Source organism: Manis pentadactyla, chromosome 11, assembly GCF_030020395.1.
Source record: "Manis pentadactyla isolate mManPen7 chromosome 11, mManPen7.hap1, whole genome shotgun sequence".
NCBI lineage: Eukaryota > Metazoa > Chordata > Mammalia > Pholidota > Manidae > Manis > Manis pentadactyla.
Window position 1 is genome coordinate 22,960,020 of NC_080029.1, and position 18,504 is coordinate 22,978,523.

Below are 18,504 nucleotides of genomic sequence, written 5' to 3' on the forward strand. Positions count from 1 at the left end.
GGGCAGAAGGAAAATGGTACAGGGTAATTGCATGTTTGGTTGGGATAATAATCCTGGATTTTCATAACTAAAGATAAATTCTGCAGGCCAGAATTTTTATTTACTACCTAAATTAGAGCTTCTCTGTGACAATAGAGCAAACAAAACTTGTAATTCACTTAGCCTTGCATTGACATTATGCAATATTTGATGATTATTTTAATTTGGAAGAGTGTGTAATTACAGATGCCTCATATAGAGTGAGATGTTACTAATATTTTTGTCACACTGTCTCAAATGAGTATAATTTAAAAATCATATAAAAGGTGACCACATTGTATTTCTAATCTTGAAAGTATTTTTCCATGGATTTGGTTTTATTCATAGAAATTAGGGATACCTTTTCCTGACATCTCTAGTTAAATAATGCCTAGAAGTAGCCCTCAAACTTCTCATTACTTATTTCACTGAGTCCCTAGACTATAATATCTATAAAATTTAACTCATGGTTAAATAAATAATTATCATATGTCTTCTAATTTTTTAAAGTTCACCTTCCCTTTTAAATCTTCAGGTAGACTGCTAAAGATGAGAAACACATAAACCAGGACCAAATATTAAGGTGTGCATCTCATAAAATCCTAAGAAGCTTCTAGTAATGTTCTTTTGCTGAACAACCTCTAGGTCAAAAGCACTGCCCAATTCACAATTGAATTCTGCATAAATAATGTCTTCAGTTACTGTAATTGCTACCATGTTACCTGATATAAATCTCTATCATTATAACAAACTCCTTTGTGTGTTTTCTAATTATTTTATAAATAACTTTTGAGTTGCATGTTAGCTTAATGTCTCAGGGATATGTGCCTCGTGTCCAAGGTTCTCTGTGTTTACACATTCCCTTTCCCTCTATCAAATGTTCTTCTCGTCCATAGGATGTGTGTATATACATGTAAATATGTATGCAAATATATGTGCATATAAATATATGTGTATATATATATATATATATATATATATATATATATAATATATATAGTCTTGTGTTTTTGTCTCCTGGGTGGTTATGTTTAATTTTAGCATTAGCCAGAAGCCCAGTTTGCCTTGAAATGCTTATCAGCCTCTAAGAGACATTTACAGGGAGAGAAAGGCTCTACGTTTGATAGCAGTAATTGTATTTAACTTGTAAGATACAAGGCTATTTATCTTGTGGCTGTGAATTCACAGAAGAGAAAAGAGGTTTGCCTGATAACACAAAAATTAAAGAAAAAAACAAACTGAGCACCCTCTCACTGATCTCCTATCTCTCAAGCAAGATCATTAAACAGGAAAACAGACTTTCATCTAATAAAGCTCTTCCTGTCTACTTAGATACAGAAGGTAAAATGGGATCATAAAAGGAAAGACTACTGAAGTCCCAAAGGTCTAGTGGATGATGTGGAGTAAGCAAATGTCAAACATGCCCAGGGATGTAATGACATCTAACTTGGCAGAAATTAGAGATTTAATTTGAGAGGAAAACTCTAATTTTCAAGACCTCAGTTAAGACCAGAATTTCTGGGGCATGCAAGTATCCCACAGTATTACAGGGAATCTAGGGAATGGGCAAGGTGTGATCTACAGGGCCCTCGAGTCAGGTGGTGTTGTGTTGGAATACCAGCATTTCCACTCTTGCTGTGAGCCAGGCAAGTACCTAAGGGCTCTGGGACTGTTCCTCATCTGTACAATGGGAATACAACTAACAATAACAAGGCCAAATTAGATGTTGTGCATGAAGTAGGGGGGATGGAGAAAATGCTCCACAAAGGGCAGCCATCACTCTCTGGATCAACTGGCCAGGAGATGGCCACATGTACCATTTCCTACATCTCTGGGACAACCCCATTGTGGATAAAATGAGAGTTCCTGTGGCCAGGATTCTCACCTGGCCATGGTTGACTAGCTCACTGCACACCTGTGGGCAATACATGGCTGTTGACTCTATAAAAAGAGCTCCACCCAGTGCTCTGGGAGTGACATGGTGTCAAGGCTGCAAGGCTGCAGGAGAGCAGAGGCTGGAGTGGTGGCAGTGCTCAGACAGAGGCCCAGACAACAGCTGTGCAGGAAGACTGGGCAGAGAGGCCCAGAGGACAGCTGTGTGGGATGGCTGTGCAGGCAGAGAGGCCCAAAGGATAGCTGTGCAGACAGAGGGGCCCAGAGGCAAGGGGAGAGACCAGCTTGCTGCATGCAGACTTGCTCTGAGTGAATGGGATTTTAGTGACTGACCTGCCACCTTGAAATAAATTTTGGTATAACCCTTTCACCCCAAGAATGTTTTGCTGTCAATTTCTTTGGTCACACTGAATCCATAGCAAACTTGCCCAGGGCTGAAACCCATTGGCAAGACACCCATGAACCAACTGGATTTATTATCCAGGTGACTATGTAATGGCAAAATACATTGGATGAGTCCAGAAGGTATATCAAGGTAAGTGCCCACTATTTTGTTAATGACAAATGCCATTAATAAAATTTATATTATATAAAATAGGGAAAAAGAAAGAGTATATTCTAATCCAGCACTAGCCAATATCAGCCAGCAACCTCATAGTACTGGCCTAAAGGTTGAATAAGAAAACTTGTATTTAAATCTTTCAGTGCCCAGGACATAATAACTGCACAGTAGAAATAAACCTTCAGAGACTCAGTCTTATCAGTCACATTGCAAATATGGCAACATGTGGTTAGCAGCTATCATACTGACAAACACCTATAGTCAGGCTGAACGAAGAAAAAAAGACATTTTTAACTTTCAAAACAGCAGTGCTTCTCAAACCTAGCTGCACAGAGATCACGTTGGGAGCTTTATAAAAATACCCACTCCTGGACCAGGCCTTCTCAAATGTGCATGCAGATCACCTGGGTATCTTGTTCAAATGCTGATTCTCATTCAGTAGGTCTGGAATGAGACCTAACAGCCTGCATTTCTAACAAGCTCCCAGGGGAAGATGATGCTACTAATCCAGGGACCACACCTCCGACAAATCAAATCAGATTACCTGGAGCTGGAGCCTGAGAACTTGAAGTTCATTAAAATTTACCAGGAGGATCTCATTTGCAGCCAAGTTAAACAAGCATTGCTTCACAGAAAAAAAGAAAAACAAATCTAGTGAAAAGATTTTTTTTTACATTTTTTTTGCTGAAGACCAATCCCAGCAAGTTGAAAGCCCCTTGAAAATAGAAAGTCACCTACTTGTGAATCCTAATTAATTCCTGACAAATTGGAAAGAATGACTATTTAGCAGTGCAAGTAGTTAAGGTGCACTGGCTTGATTGATTAATTGCAACCAAATGTTTGAAGAACTTATTTATGAGATGATTTTAAAATGTACCCAGCAATGTTCAAACACATTCATTAAGTAAGCCTCTCTCTAGTTGCCGTTACATTTCTGCAGCCTTGAAATCATGTTCAAATTTGGCTTTTCCCTCTTGATTGTATTTATATTTCTTAGTCTCTTTGCAGGACTTCACTATCTCTGTTTTTTCTCCCTATTGAACTGAAAGTAACACTAGTCCTGAATGGATGAATGAGCAAGTAGATGGGGCTTGTTTTAATGTGTGCTTCAAATCTGGCCAGGCCTCAAATGTGTTTGCAGGCAAAGCCAAGAAGAAAAGGAAAGAAAACCTCCTGGCTAGGAATTAATGAAAATCCAAGACCTGAGAAATTTCAGTTTCATGTCACATATGTAGACTTGTTTTTAACCCTTCAGAGTCTCAGTAATCTAGAATGAGATGTGGAGAAAGAAATCGCTCTTACCGCTATGTCTACTGCCTAAACCAGGAAAGAACAATATGCATTTCAAATAAGATGTGTTATAGACTTTCTCTCAGTGATTCTCAAGTAGGGGTGATTTTGTTCCTCTAGAGGACACTTGGCATTGGAGATGTGCCACTGGCATTTGGTGGGTAGAGGTCAGGTTGGCGTTAAACATCTTGCAGTGCACGAGACAGCCACACAGCAAAGAATTTTCTAGACAAGAATGTCAAGAGTGCCAAGCACTTTGGATGGAAAACCAAAACCCAAATCTAAAAACCTAGTGTTGATAGCATTAAATCATGACTCTGAGAAATAGGAAAATAGGCAGAAAACGTGAGGAAATACAGTCTGAGGATCAGGATAGAGAAAAAACAGGTTTCTCATAGGCTGGAGTGAGACTCAGATACAACAATACATATGAAGGCGTGTTGAGCATCCGAAGCACTAGAGCTATGCTTTCCTCTAGGTCCCTGTAAAAACAAGGCTTTGTGGAATTTGTCACATTCAAATACAAAGAGAGGGCTGTCTAATGTAGTGATCTAGAAGGGGAGCCACTTGTATATTTTCCTGTTCTGAGTTGGGTGGTCGAAACAGGATTTAAGCTTAGGTCATCAGTGGGCACTTCACTGGTCGAGGAAGGGGAATCCAGTCGAGAGCCCTTCAACGGCAGTGGCGTGCTACACCTCGGAGTGAAACAGTTGAGACCCTGCTCTCTTCAGCGCCACCTGCCGTGCTACGATGGAAAGCTTCCCAGTCTCTGCTTTGCAGGAAGCCTGCCTCTGACCTGAAAATGCTCGTACTGCAGTGAGCTCAGGGTTCAGATAGCTCTGATAACAGGACCAGCCAACCAGCTATGGCAGAGAGTGTCTCTTTAACAATCCCAGTCATCTCAGCCTCCTGGGGGGGCCTAGAGCTGGAGCTAAAATTAATTCCTTATGCTCAACTCACCTTTCACCTCCCCTCCTTTGTCCCCACCGCTGCATTGTGTCAAGACAGCTATCACAGGCTTTATAAGGAACATTTGTCAGTGCTGGGATGATAGCTCTAGGCTGATTTTTCTTTTATTTCCCTCACCTGTTCCTTAGCTTTTCTATTTTCAGGTTCAAAGAAAGAAGTTGCTTTTGAGTTCTATCTCCCAGAATTAAAGTGATATAAGATTCTGATGGCTACAGAAGTATTTTCATTTTGGATCCTTCTTGATTCACAAAGAGCCATGTGCCCAGCTGGTTTCTAAATATTTCACAGTGGGATGTTTCAGTAGAGACACATAAAATCCTATAAATGCCCATGAGAAGATCCCAGAGTTACTCACTCATCTTGATGCATAGAGACTTGTCAAGCAAGAACAGTTCCCTGAGAGCATGCCCTCAGAATGACATAACTTATGTGAATATTATGTAGGAGCTACTCTATATTTCTTTACTGTTAAACATTAGCAATAGGTTAAGTAGCACAACTGAACTCTTCTTGATGGTTTCTATTCTTATCACCATCCATAAATTAAAATGGCTTGGGCAATGGAGAATACATCACTTTTGTAGAAATTGTGTCAAGATTGACTGACCAGTGGCTTTGTTCTCTGATGCCCAGATAGAGGGGTATTTTGATCATATGGCTTCATATAAATTAAGTACTGCCAGATTGCTCGAATGATGCTTTAAACTTGGTTAAAGGAGCTTTTCAGTAGCACAGGGAAACAGGAGGGAGAGAATATAAGGTATCCAAAGCTTAAGAAGTCTTAGAAGAGTGGAACGTAAAATGGAATGTTGGACTTTCCAAGAACCCTTTCCAATCTAGACAATGGAATGAAGTGGTAGTGCTTTTAAATACTCAGAACTTTTTCAGTTGCTTCATGGAAGCACATTGCCACTGTTGTCAGGACAGCTTGGACTCATTACAAATAAGACTTAACACAGCTAAAAGAACTTTTCTTCTATGAAGGAGGATTTTCAACTCCCCATCTCACAATAACCACCAGGTACTGACCTTTGTAATATGACACTTTTGAAAAGAAGGAAAAATCTGAGATGATACAAGAAGAAAGATGCTCACTTCTATCTCCGCATTTTTTCAAAATCTCCCCTTATTTGCTGTAGAAGCAATAGTAGAAACTGTGTCCAGCTGCGAACAGGAGAATCTGGTCTTCGTCCTGTCCCTAATTTCCTAATTTACTACATGACCTTAGGAAAGACAAAGAATCTTTGGGTCTCTTTTTGAATTTGAAATGAGAATAAGAATATCCACCCTAGCTAATTTACAGCCTATTTAAAAGTCAAAATGAAGAAATTTGTATGAGTGAATGTTTAATATAAAAAAATGCCACCCAAATGTTTGGTAATCATCATAGCTAATGTTTATTGACTACTGACCTAATTGGTCCAGCATCATGTTGAGCATTTTACGTGCATTAAGCCCACTTAATCTTCACCTTAGCCCTACAATGTAAGTGTTATCATAACCCTATTTTACAGGCTAGGAAATAGAGGTTTGAAGGTTAAAGAAGTTACCTAAGGTTTGGAACTGGATCACCGAGTAGGAAGAATAAGCACTTACTTAGAGAACCAAGAAAACAGACTAAGGAATGATAATGTCGGGGAAAGAATCATTTTAAAACATTACAATGATCATCAGAGAAAAATCAGAACTGCCAGAAATTTTTACACTTACTTTACAGTTTAGTGCTATTGTATTTTGGATTACACAGGGGGAGAGGCACCAAATATTTCAGTGCTTAGGGCATTTCAAGGTCTTAATCCAGCCTGCCTTAGACTCACAGCTAACGTACCAAAGTCCTGACTCCAGCCAGTTGACCCAAAAGCGAATGCTTAGAACTGTTACACTGTATCACGGCTGGTAATAATAACACTTGTTATTACTAAATAACAGTTAACCAATAGTTACTACTAATAATAGTTTTCAGTGGGAAGGTATGCCATTAAAGAAAGGTTTATACTGTTTCGAAATCACAGGAAGCAACCCATAATTTGGAACTAAGGATACAAAGAGATAGACACACAGCAAGGGGCTCTGGTTTTCTTACATATCTGTGGCTTTCAGATGACCATTAAAGAGCCTTTTCATTGCTGGTAGCAAACTGGTGGATTCCATATTGCCTCAGAGCAAGTGGTTAACATCAATTTAGAAATCTTTAAAATTCCTCATAGAAATACCTCAAACCCTACAGCTGCTCTGGCAGGGCCAATGATAATATGCATGGAGGGAGACTGATTTTTCCCATGAGCAAATGAACAGCTTTTAAGATCTCAGGCTATTTTTATCCCCCCTACCCCTTCCTCTAGTGCTTAAGCAAGAAGCATTTAAAAATCAGGTGTATTAGTGTCTACTGAATTTCAGTGATGATAAGAATTCATACTAGCTGCTGACACCCTGGCTCTCTTCAACAATAAACACATTAAGGTCGTTTATGTGTCTTAATCTAAGAAGTGCTCAGAATATGACAAGAGACTCCCAGCAAAGGCTGAACTGGACATTGTAAATGGAGACAGAGATGATAGATAAATGGGTAGGAATGGCTCTCTGCTTTAATACCTTGGGAGTTTATGGATGTTCCTGTATTTCTTAAACCAGACATGGGAAGACTCTGGCTATTAGGGGAAAAAAAACCCAGTAACACAGTTACTTCCGATAGAAGTTAAAAAAAAATTATCTCTGGCTTAGGCATTAAAATATGACCATAGCCTTCAAAGCATTCAAAATTCTTGGGCCATAAATAGGCAAACTGACTGTATGTATTTGCTTCAAGTATGATGGTTATTAGCTAAACAGCTCTTAAACATCTGGAAATGTGTTTCTCATTTCCTCTTTCTGTGCCCACCTCACTATAAAGGAAGTGAGAGGATGACAGTGAGAAAATTATGGGGAGTTTGGAGTGTACGAGATAAAGAGTTAGACAAGGCATCTTGCCCACATTCATGAAAAGCTCAATATTCTGAGCTATTCTCTTACATCTACAAGGTAATAATGCAATTGTGGAGCAAAGACCTTTAGCTAAAGTATTTTCATTTCCATTTCTGCAACTTTTGCCATTACAGTTCAGGGCTCTTGTCCTGGGAGAAGTGAGAGATAAGAGGGAAAGGAAAGGGTTTATTTGAATGATCTCTTCTAAAGAAAGCAACCTTTCCTCGCATTGCCCTTGATTCAGCCATCTGGCTCTGGGAGTTTGCTGGCAAATGCGCCTTGACCATAAAATTTAAACAGATGATTAACCCCTCTCTTCCCACACCAGCATGCTTGCTATTAAAATGCTTACTAGGACCAATCTCTTGAATATCAAGGCAGGTTCAATGTAAGTGAAAGAAAAAATTGGTGAAGTCAACCAAATGAATGAAATTCTACACTTAGTTTTTCTGTCATTGTGACCCTGACTTGACGTGCATCCATTCAATTTTAGGAAACTTCCTTCTACAGTCTTCCTGCAATCTCTGGCTATCTGGACCTTCAACCACACATGATGAAATGGCACCACAAAGTCCAGACCTCAACTTGATCATTCCGTGATTACTGACAAGAGCTCATGGTAGAGACAGTGCCCCTTTCCTCTGTTGCTCATCATTTTTAATGATTTGGAAAACCCACAATGACCCACAATGATTGTCTTTGGTGTGAGCCAGTCAGGCAGTAATAGTCAAGTCGACAAAAAGTGTTCAGTGCATAGTTAGTAAGTCTCCGGAAGCTCCCTACCCTGGGCCAAGTGCTCAAGAAATAACTTATCTTCTCATGCAAAAATAAAAAATCACTGTGTGGTTAATATTCAGTGTTTCATGGTTTGGAGGCAGTCATGAGAAAATCACCACTTAGAAGTTAAGAGAGCAAGTGGGAATTGGTCACTGAGTGTAAGACATGTACCTGTGGGGTAGTGCTCATTCACAGGCCAGTTGTCCACCTGCAGTGTGGCATTGCCACCGTTCCTGGTGAAGCGCACCACGTGGTATTTGCCATCGTTCACAGGGGTTCTCTCCTCTTTGATGGAGATGTCAACTGTGCCAATATTGAAGACAACTCCAATTTTCCCCTGTTCCTGTAACAAAGAAACACAAAAAGCATAGTAATCACCAACCACAAAGTTTTCTCCCTTTAAAGTTGATCCTCTAACAATAAATCTGTGGATACCCAGAGAGCGCTGTTGGCATGAAGTTAACAACAGCGCCCTACATGGCTCCATGGGCTTTCATCCTGAACATAAAAACCAGCGGTTATAAAGCCACCCAAATTGCTCTCATGGGCTGTACTGTACAGGTTACTTCATTTGATTGCCCTCAACAGATATGAAAGCTGGAACCATAGAACCACCTGACAGCTGTGTAGTGCCTCTGTGAAGCTCATTTCTGAAAGATGAATTGTTTTCCAGGAAAGGCTACTGAGACACTGGACCCTAGATCACCTCACAGTTTAGATTTTGGATTAAAGAGGAAATAGAAGCCTGCTTTCACCTTTTAGGGCAATCAAGGCCAAGGGGAGGTGTACCAAGAATGGAGACAGTGGGGATGAACTCCTGATGATACTTTCTGCAGGTCTAAGACACACAGAAAATGTGTGTGAGAGGTCAGTGAAACTGAGGTGGGGTTTTCTGAGTCAGATGGCTGCCTCCCTTTCTCCACTTACAATCATACTCCTAAACTTAATTCAAAGAGGGATATAATATTCAGTGTGGTAGCAGCAGAGAACCTCTGGGGCCCCAAAAAGACTTCTGGGAGGGAAAGACAATGAATTCCAGAAGAGTAACACTGTGGCAATGAACATGTTAATGATGGTGAAGGTGGAGGGGGTGACAGCATCCACTTCCTGGGAAGTGCCCAGAAATACTGAAACATAAATATTAATACTATTAAAACCATTACTCTTCTCCTCTAATAATTGGTTATGACTAAGAGTTGGAATTAGTATCCACAGTGAGACATAAAACAGAAATAACATTAATGATCAGATATAATCTGTCTCTCTCAACCTCGTGGAAAGGTATCATAACATTCAAGGTATCGGGAGGGATGGACAAGGAGAGAAGGGAGACATCCTCCTCCATTTCTCTAGTTGTCTGACTTAATGACTAAGCAATAGGTTGGGAATTCAAGAATAATAAAATTTAATAATTCTGACATTCTACAAGGCTGAGTCACAATATTTGTTCACATAGACTCTGTGATAACATCCTTTATTTCCTTATTCAAGAAGGAGAAGAATATGGGGGAGGGAGATGGTAAAAGAATTCATAATTCATATAAACTAAGATATTGGAAAGATTTCACTGAATTTCTGATTTAGTAATGTGGTTCATTCTTTCATTAACTTATTCATTCAATTCATAAGCATACTACTAAGCACTTACTATGCTTAAAGTAAAAAAAAAAATAGACTTCTGGTGAGATTTTAGGTACTGGTTTCCATATAGTTAGGTACACATCACTGATTTTTCCAAGAGACAGGCTTTTCTCAATTTGTTGATTTTCCTTTAGTATGTGAACACATTTTGTGCCCAATAAAAGAAAGGGCAAGTACCCAGGAGTCTTGAGCTTAGAAAGTAGGAACCTAAGCTGATCAACAAAGGCTGCTTTCAGAATGCAGGATCCTGAGACACAGGGTGGGCACGATTGCTTCCTGTGTACCCTGATGGCATAGTATGTAATATAAAATGATGTCTGCAATTCCCATGTTCTGTTTTCTGGGAAAAGTTATTCAGGTGTCTTCCAAAATGGTGACTAAGTGTATGGATGATTTCTTAAATCCCTGTTTATTGTGACCCTATGTTCTCAGGGTTTTTTTCCATGTCTGCACCTCCAGCACTAAAAAAGTACCTAGCATTAAAACATGCATAGGTAAATGAACCCAGTGATAGGTTCTTTTGAATCTTTTATGCCCATAATTAATAATATGATTTTTCCTTAACTTTTTAGGAATTCAGAAATGACAATATGACTTTCTGCTTTCTTCTTAAAGAGTTGGCATCCATTTCTAAGGGTGTGTGCGTGTGAGTGTGTGTGTGTGTGTGTGTGTGTGTGTGTGTGTGTATGCTGGTACCCAACCACCCTCCCTTCTAAATGAGTAAGGCTATAATATCGAGTCATAACCTGTTTAGCAGATTGAGGGGACTAGAGGACTTAAGAAACCATGACTGCAGACTCCTATGCCACCCCACAAATGTAAGCTGTTTATTGCATCCCTGTTCTTCAATGAGAAACCACTATATAAGTCCTGGATGTGTGCAAAGGATGGTAGGTGATTCAATTCACCTTTGAGTCACTAATTAATCACAGATGGAGAACAGTTCTGCAGGGAGAGGGAGACCTTTAAACCAGCATTCTGGAGCTTTTCGACAACAGCAGTGGCAAAGCACAGTTCTGGCTCAGTGAGCTGGCTGATCAGTGAGATAAATCCCTGGGCAGATTTTCTGCAAGATCTATAATAGATTTAGAAAAAGAAAAGATTTAATCTCTGCCAGAATAAATATTTGGTCCTTATCTGAGGAGCCACACATTTGCCACGGCAATCACTGTTTTAGAGAGATCTTAATCCTGCTAGCACACTGCCGATGTCAGTGGAGACCCTTACGCAGATGTTTCATTGTGTCTCCTGCAGTGGTAAATGCGACCGTGCTAAACCTCAGATGTGGTCTCTTCACTTGCAGAAATAAGATTTCATTACTGAAACCTCCTTGTCATTTGTCATGGGACCACAGTGGCATTATAATCTGTGGCTAACTGCTTTGTCTCAGTTCATTATAAGCCTTGTGGCAAACACCCATAGAGTTGCCCAAGCCTGATTCCATCACTCTCGGCTGCTATGAAAATTAACTCTGCTGGTTCATGAGTCCACAGAAGAGAAGATATGAGGGATACAATCATCGGCTTTGGAGTCAGCCCTGACTGGCCTTGGGCAAATCACTTAATTTTTCTGAGCCCATTTCTTAATACTCTATTATGGGGACAGGATTCCAGCTTTACATACTTCATAGGGCTGTTAGAAGGCTGAAATTATATGATTATATTATTGATATAACAGTATTGTATACAAATATAAGGGATAAATGAGACCAAGAGAAGAAACTATACAATCACCGACCATATCTAACACTGTGATTACTGGAAAAATTAATTGGTTCAATAGGATAAATATGAGTTTTAGCATTGCAGGATTCAAATGATACTGCTGGTTCCAAAAGATGTATGACCTTGGGCACATTACTTATGATTTCCCCTCTATAAAGAGATCTACGGAGGAGGGGAAAGGCAAACTTCTACCTCTCAAGCTTGTTGTGAAGATTTTTGAACACATGTGTGAAACACCTGGCATGTGGCTATGCTTACTTTGGGACCTCCATAAATGCCAGTCTTCTGTTCCTTTTCTCCCCCCTCATTGGTATAGTTGAAAGTAGTGGCACAAGCTAAGGACTGTTTGGTTTGGTGACATGGTCATCAAGAAATATTGTGGGAATAAATGTAAATTTTAGTAAACAAAACATTTAAAAAACAGCATGTGCACAGCTGATTTCCTGTTACAATTTGGCAGTTGTTCTCTCTCCATGTTCTTGGTGCCTGTTAAAAGCTTCTCCAAGACAAGCAAAGTGTATCTGCAAAAACAGGGTCACTATAAATTTAAATGACTTCACACCCATCAATGTTAAAGTTGCTACCAAGGCAATTACTTCAATCTATGTTCTACCTTGATATTAAAAGCAAAGACAAGGGGTAAATCAGAAGACATTACCAAGGAATCCTCAAGAATATTCAGAAAATAGGAACAGCACAGGAACAGCTGCTTTAAATAGCCAGTAAGTCGTTTTTCATCAATAATGACTATTTTTGAGTCCAATTGGTTCCTCAAATTAGTTCATTTCCAGCAATCTGATTCTCCATCAGCCACATTACAACTATTGCTGTGGAGGTGACCCAAAACATACTAGCACCAGGGTCAGATTTCAGAAGCAGAAATGCACAAGGGCGGGAAAAATCCTCAGGAATAAAGATCTTCCTGACGGGCCATCTCTTCATTCATTCCAGAGTGCCCCAGGGGAGGCAGAATGCACCATCCACTATTTCAGAAAATTGCAACTGACAGAAACAGAACTGGGACTCTCAGATGTATTCCAGGAAGATGTGCAGAGGAAGCAGTTCACAGTATCTCAGCTTCTAGGCTTCCCACAGATTTGTGAGTCCAGTGCTCACCAATAAAATGGAGAACACGTGAGATCCCCCCTCACCCAACCACCAGACCCATTTCAAAGTCTGGGTAAATAATCAGTGTAGCACCACCACCACATTTTTCTAGTTCTCACCCATTACAGACTTATGGTAAGAGAGAACTTCTAGGTCCCCTTGAGATGTGTAAGGTCAGGAGACCAGTGTTAACCAATAAATTGGGTATCGCTCCTGAGCCATCCATTTAATTGGATGTGAGACCCATCAGAGTTCTCCCCCTGCTGCCCACCACTGCACCCAGCAAACTCCTGGTGGCTTCTTAGTGAGCCTCAGTCATTGAGTGAGGATGGCAACAGGTCAAATTGCAAGGGACATGGGACATGACTGAGAAACAAAGCTTGGTTACTTCATGCTACCAAGTACCTGAAGCGGCTTGCTACTGCAGCATAACCTGGATGGACAGAGTGAGTACTTGGCAAATATGTTCTAATGGAAGAATTGTCGAATGCTCACAATTACCCTCAATTACCACACTTTAAAATCACAAGACTTTAAAGGTTAAAAAGATGGAGATTCAGAGAATTGGGAATTCACATAACTAATAGGGGACCTATTTAACTTGTAGATTTGTCACTGAAATGTAACGTGTATTACATGTTGTGATTAAGTTATTTATAGAAGATGGTATACATATTACATAGTATATACTTTATATTTGCCTAACCTGCCTAACCTAACTATGGGTCTGTCAAATGCAGCAATGCTAACAGGTACTTGGTAGATGTTTGTTAAATGGATAAGTGAATGAGTGGATAATGAACCAGAATGGTGGCTGTGGTAGAAAAATGATAAGTTTTTGTAATGTGGGAGGCTAAACAGAATTTGAACAGTTGAGGATAATGTAGCAAATTGATCATCTATATTCAGGGTTTTTTTTCAATAAATATTAAGCAAAATAGTCTCATTGTGCTTTATATATGCAATTAGTAAAATACAGAAAGATGATGGACAATTGCACTTGATTTATCAGATAATTTTGGCTGAGGGAGAATTTTATGATGTTAAAACATGGGTAAACACTCTGTGTTTAATAGAACACAGAAAGGGCTCTTTCCCTTGTTAGTGTGTTTCAGTAAGATCATCAGTCCATCCAATGTTCTGATCTCCTGTTCTAGACCCAGGACAATTGTTTGCTCAGAAGCAGTGAGCATGAACTTCCTGTGTGCACAGCCATGTGCTGTTAAAGGGTCTGTGAGATGTAAGAGACCAGGTTCCTCCCTCAGAGACTCTAAGAGAATATGCCCACCAGGAATCACCCAAACTGACAGGCCTCCAAGTCATGGGACATGGAAACAGTTTGGACTTTCACTGTCACCCTATGACAATAGCCTGGTTCCCTCCCTGGAGGAAGTTAAGTGTGGCTGGAACAGGAAGGGAAGAGGAGAAGGACAACATGTCTTCTCTGGGTTCCAGAAGCTTTTAAACCTTAGACTCGGAAGACCTGAGCCCAGTCAAGGCTCCACATCTTGTCCAGGTGATCTTGAGCAGGTCCCTCAACTATCTGTATGAAAAATGAGAACAATACAAAGACAACAAAAATAATAATAGCTGTGTTGTATAGTCCTTAAGAGAAATGATAAAATCTTGGCAAATTCTGAAGTGCTCTACACAGGATGATACAAAACTGATGTTGGTAGTGAGGGTGAAGATGGTGATTATAGTGAAGACAGCAGGGGTTGCTGGGTGGGAAATAGAAGGACAGATCATGGATGAGTTTGGAGGCTTTTGCACGCACCCTACAGGGTGCTGCTCAGGTTAGAATGACTGCCTCCCATTCAAGATCATCAACTCCGGAATCTGTATACACTGTCCTTAGAAAATTCACATTAAATGGGTTGGAAACAAATTCTATTTTCCTAAATCTGCACAGATCTCAATGACCTTTGCACCCACCCCACAAAATTGCATCTATCTCTCCTGCTGGTTGCAGCTATGCTTTTCCTGTTGTTTAGCTGATGTCTGGTTGCACGAGGTCAATCAATTAAAGTGGATTAGATCCACAGACTGAAATACTAACAGAGGGCCAAGAGAGAGAAGACTGATAAATAGCTCAAGACAGCCCCATCTGTACTCCAAACTAAGAAAAAAAGAAGGGAGAGTGCACAGATGACAGCTCAGGACAGCAGGAACTCTGACCTGAAGGGAAAGAATCAAGGGAGGACGAGCCAGCTGGTGCAGTGAATGAACTGCAAGGCAGAGCCACGGCTCTAAGGGTCGCTGGTCACACACTGGCATTCTGAGTCATGTCCTGCAAATTCTGAACATTCACTTCGTACCCAATGTCACTTTGCTTTGTTTGGTCGTGAAGTCTGACTACAAAGCAAAAATTAAACTTCATTTCCATAGGAGCCCCCGTGTTGTGTCAAGACCTAGAGCAGCCTCCCGGCAGGATTCAGATGCCAGCTGGCGGGGAAGCGCTGACTGAGGCCCAGTACAGACTGCACATCTCCCAGACACGCCTTGCCTTTCCCCCAATCTCTACTGCACCTGAGAGGAACTACCCAATGGTCTTAATAAAGAGGCCTTAGGCTCGGTGCTCACAGTAAGATTATAATCCTCAGAATTAGGGAGCATTTGAAATCACCTATCATTCCTCCAGAGCATCTTATCTACACACTTACAAAATGTGGTCCTGGGACCAGCAGAAGCAGCATGGCCTAGGAACTTGATAGAAATGCACATTCTTGGTCCTAACACCAGACCTTCAGAGTCAGAAACCGTGGGATGGGGCCTAGAAGTCTGGGTTTCCACAAACGCTCAAGGTGATTCAGTTGCTGCTAAAGTCTGGGAACTGCTTACATTGATGTCTGGGTTTGACTAGGGTGGTGGTTTTGGCTGGGGGTAACTCTGTGTGCAGGGACATTTGGCAATGTCCAGAGAAATTTTGGTTGTCACAAATAGGGGTGTGGGGCTAGTGGCATGGGCATCTTGTGAGTAAAGGCAAGGAAAGCTGCTAAATATCCAACAATGCATAACAAAGAAATCTCTGACCTATAATATCAATAGTGTCATTAAGAGACTACACTAGGGAGTACAAAACTTTCATTAGTCAACCAGTGTCCAGGAGGCATGCATCACGTGACAGAAACTGTTCTGCGAGCATTTATATATATGGTCTGATGTATTCCTCACAAGACTCCTTCTGTGATGTATGCATGCATGCATACAACACACACAATGCTCACTTACACAGTACACCCAAGTACGCAAATGCGTGCTGTATGCATTTTTACATATTTGGTTTGACATTGTGTTCTAGCCCTCAGAGCAGAGAGTGGAAAATGAGCACCTATGGATAATCTGACTCTCCATCTATTCTATGTTGTACTCAAGTGCCCATTTTACAGATGCAAACTTGGAACTACAACTTCACATGGCCAGAGAGTGGCAGGTCCAGAATACATATCCTATGTTATTGTCCCTATCTGGTCTTGGTAACCCCATTCTCTTTTAACTCATTGCGGCTAGCCTCTAAGAAATGTCTCCAGTTCATCTCCCCTGGCACCATGACAGTAGCTGATAGTCCCAACTCCAGTTGAGTTCCTTGACCCTTCCCTGCAGATTAAGTAATTTTAGTCAGTTTCCACAAAGATATATGATCAGTTGTGAGTGGGCTGCAAAGAAAAACTCCCTCTCCTAGAACTAGATATCCCAGTCCAAGGATGAGCAGTAGCTCCTCTATGGAAGGGAGACCAGTAAACAGCCAGTAACCCTTCAGGACCTATTCTGTATTGTAAGAAGACTTTCAGTTAGTCTCCAAAGTGCTCTACTATTTACCTATCCTTCAAGTGACAGACTGAGTTAACATTATGACTTCAAGGTGAATGGACCTATGTGAACAATAAACATCAACCATGGAGTCTTGATTAAATAAGTAAGGCACTTTCAGTCACTCCCATGGATGAATTCTCAGTCTAAACTCTACACCATTTTTTAGCTGGAAAAAAGTTTAGTACGTACATTTCAGCACCAAGAGATTTAGTACTTGGGATTATCAGAAAGTATGATGTAGATTATTGTGTTTTTTTTATCATGGCTTGGGAGAATGGGTATGCAAAAGTTGTAATAGGCAGATTGGCCTGACATAGTGATCAGCAAACTGTGGGCCAAAGCTGGCTGTTGCCTGTTTAGGTAAATCAGATTTTATTGAGACAGAGCTATCCTCACTCATTTATATATTGTCTGGCTGCTTTTGCACTGTAACAGCAAGTTGAGTAGTTGCAACAGTATATGGCCTACAAAACTAAAACATTTACTCTCTGGCCCTTTCCAGAAAAAATCTGCTTACCCTTCTTGTGGCATCTTGCACAACCTAAGGCTAGCCATGATTTTTTTTTTTAAGTTTATGACAAATAGTGTATGTTCATGTGGTCAGAATAACTCAAATATGAGTGGGAGGGTCAAACAGGGAGCCTAAACCTGTTCATTCAACTATTACCTGCAAATAGAGCATATTTCTAATAAGACAAATAATAGAAGAGTGCACTCGATTGAGGCATGAACTAATCTATCTCAGATCCATTAAGGGTGGGTTAGGTACTAAAATCAATTCAACATTCACACTGTTTGAAAATCGGCAGCTGCGGATACCGAGAAATAAATTAGAGGCTTCTGGCAAAAGATGATGGTAGCTAGGAATAGTCTGTTAATGGAGGAGATGGAACAAAGTTGTAAAGTTATTAAAATTATAATGATATGACATTTCTTTTTGAAAATTTATCTAGTTCTGTGAGGTGAATCATACACGTGTTAAAGGCTTGGGACTCGAAAAGCCAGCATACTTGCCTCTGAAGCCTGGACTTCAGTTTATTACATTAGATAGAATGAGAGAAGAGAACAGCTTTGCAATGCAATGAATATCTCAGTCTCTAGGGCTCCAATGAATCTGCAAGACACCTGAGCCCCTTGAGTGATAAATGGTGATTAACTGAGCTCTCTTGGTTTACCTGCAAGGAGAATCTACTGTGTCATCATCTTGGGATGAACACACTGAAATAGGGGCTCATTTTTCCTTTCCTAGTTATCGTAAACAAAATGGCCAGCAGCCTCTAATATATCAGCAGTGCCTGTCTACACACAGGGACACTGGTGTGTGTGTGTCCTGGAGATAGTGTTGCAGCTAGGTGAAATTTTATGGTCCTCCTTTTTGTCAGCTATCACCTCTGTAACATTCTCTCCTGGATCGTATCAGCATTTCTAATTCAAAAGTTTGATTCTGATCTACCCTCAACCACCATAATAAAAGCAACAGAGGAAAAGCAAGTGAATTTACACAGCTGCAGCACATCAGAAGGCAGGCCTGCTGGCCTCCATGCTGGCATCAAAGCCACTAGAGGGGAGAGTAATCTGGACATCCAAGTACAAATACGAAAAGCACACTTTCCCTGGACCCCAGGTGACATGAGCAAAAGACACCCAAATGGGAGACTTGAGATGTGTCACAGGGAGCTGACTCATGCCTTTGGAAAAGTGTCCAATATACCAGCATTGAGAACTATTTCAAAGCTGCATGCTCTTTTG

The 18,504-nt window shown here is 40.6% G+C and overlaps 1 protein-coding gene across 17 annotated transcripts in view; it reads right to left on the reverse strand.

The window, feature by feature from the left end:
* Nucleotides 1-18,504, reverse strand: part of NRXN3 (neurexin 3) — a 1,462,828-nt gene that overhangs the window by 170,203 nt on the left and 1,274,121 nt on the right. For all 17 annotated transcript variants that reach the window (XR_008992434.1, XM_057488265.1, XM_057488259.1 and 14 more), the window contains one exon: nucleotides 8,642-8,813. Coding sequence is in view for 16 of the 17 variants with exons in the window: in XM_057488265.1 (XP_057344248.1) it covers nucleotides 8,642-8,813 (172 nt within the window). In the remaining variant the exon portion in view is untranslated. The remainder of the gene's footprint in view (nucleotides 1-8,641; nucleotides 8,814-18,504) is intronic.